This window comes from Verticillium alfalfae, genomic scaffold (assembly GCF_000150825.1).
Source record: "Verticillium alfalfae VaMs.102 supercont1.2 genomic scaffold, whole genome shotgun sequence".
Taxonomy (NCBI): Eukaryota; Fungi; Ascomycota; class Sordariomycetes; order Glomerellales; family Plectosphaerellaceae; genus Verticillium; species Verticillium alfalfae.
The window spans coordinates 581,512-583,420 of NW_003315037.1; the positions used below are offsets into that span (position 1 = coordinate 581,512).

General features: G+C 56.1%; 1 protein-coding gene across 1 annotated transcript; it reads right to left on the reverse strand.

Moving 5' to 3' along the window:
* Window positions 1–1,131: 1,131 nt before the first annotated feature.
* On the reverse strand, window positions 1,132–1,641 carry VDBG_01658 (conserved hypothetical protein; the record flags this gene model as incomplete). The annotated part of the gene is made up of 2 exons (XM_003007424.1): window positions 1,132–1,466; window positions 1,556–1,641. The coding sequence occupies 2 exons, from the start codon at window positions 1,639–1,641 to the stop codon at window positions 1,265–1,267; spliced, it is 288 nt and encodes a 95-aa protein (XP_003007470.1).
* Between the last annotated feature and the right edge of the window lie 268 nt (window positions 1,642–1,909).

The following is a 1,909-nucleotide window of genomic DNA, read 5'->3' on the forward strand; positions in this document are numbered from 1 at the left end:
TCGTGCACAGTCAGTACCAGCAGCTTTCAGGTGTTCAGCTCGCTCCGATGGGGAGCCACGATGGCTATCCCGTCGAATAACTTGGTCGCGCTGAATGACTCGGCCGGCCGGACTGTCGTTGCCAATTGTGTTCCCCTCGTTTCAGATGTCGTCGCCACCCCGCCAATCGACAAGCAGAGGGACGCCCCGTCTGGTACGCATTCAATCAACACACCACGACCCGTCATGCTGACGAAGGCCCAATCGGTCCAAAGCCTGGACACCAGTCCCTGACCGGGCTGAGCATTGAACATGCGTAGCCATTTCGGCACTGGCGACAAAGAGAAAGAGACACAATAACGGACATCGGATTCACCCCCTCACCCTGGTACCCGAAACCATCAACGACAACCCCTGGTCTAGGAGAAGACGCGGTCGGACCAATTCTTGCTCCTTTGGGACTCCTTGTCCCAGTCGCAACAGGCAATTTCCCATCTCGTCCTGTTTGTCTAGCAGACAGCCATCATCGATATTAATCACGACATGCGCACGCCCTCGAGCTCGCTCTACTGGGGCAACCGAGGGCCCGAATGAACACGCACGTCGTCACTAGAGGAACCACTATCGATCGTAGTAATCTAACGAGTAAAGAAGAAGACGGCCGTTTGCAGGCTGGCGTCCATACTAGCCCTGGCGCGAACACGGCTGCAGATCAAACCTCTTCTCAATGCTCCGAACAAACCATGCTGGCTAGCTTCCGCATAAAGAGGGAACCCCCTGTTTTCGCGAATCGCCCTCTCTAGCAAGGTCGCGTTCGTGTACTTGACTCGCCATTGCCGTCGCCCGATGGCCAGTCGCAAGTTGTCAGACGGCCGTCAGGCCCTGATGATGGACACTTGTTATTTTTTTTCTGGTTTTCAACGCGGGGGGGCGATCTTTGACAAAGGGATTGACAACCCCTGAAGCTTCATCTTCTATCTTCTGACCAGCACCGGCCACTCGGTTGCTGTGCACAAGCAGTGGCTGTTTCGGGTTCGGCGGACCTCTTTGGGCGATTGGAGTCTCTCCAGGGATCATCTGTACAGCACTTCTGCGTCGTTTCCATCATTGTGGGAACTCGTCACGAACGAGTCCCGCGGATCTACGTCATGGCGGTCGCAAGCGTTCCACCTTGGTCCATTCTGCTACCTGTTGCTTGAAGGGTGCATGACAACGAAGTTTATCCAGAAGCCGTTGTTTGACTTGTATGAACACTGACCGCCGCCTCAGCTGCTAGCTTGGTTCTCTATTCCCCGATGACCATGGTGCAACCCTGCGTGCCGACCCAGACCTCATGCTGTCGCCCTGCCGCCACGTCTACACGCTCGCCCACGCCGTGGGTTTCCTTGACCGGGCTCTCATCCTCGGGATAGGTTATGGTGAGGCTGCCTTTCGTGATGAGGTGCGTCGTCAAAGCCCGGTGGCTGTGCGGGGGATAGTGGGTGCCCCTCCTTCGGTGTCAGCGAAAGACTGCCTTGCTGCTGCTGCTGCTGCTGCTGTTGCTGCTGCGCCGGCGTCACGACAAGGAGCGACTTACGGGGTGTCTGTCCAGGTGAAGACCTGCTTGAAACCCCACGACTTGACCTCTGCCTCGGGGCTCACATTTTTCGTTGTGCGTGCCATGGCGGTTGATGACATGAGTCTCGGGATGCGGGACCAGATCTGTGGATGAGATGATTACGACGGGTGCTTGCGCCACCAGTGCAGTCAGTACACGATTTGACTTTCGCGTGTCTCCGAGGTGGCTTTTTTGCACTGAACGATCGAACAGTGTGTAAGAGGTTGGTGGACTTGTGTCGACGCGACGGGATTCGTCATGTGATGGTCAAGAACACAACACATAAAGCTTGAGACTGCAGGCAAACTCATAACCGGCCGACATGCTCCAGTA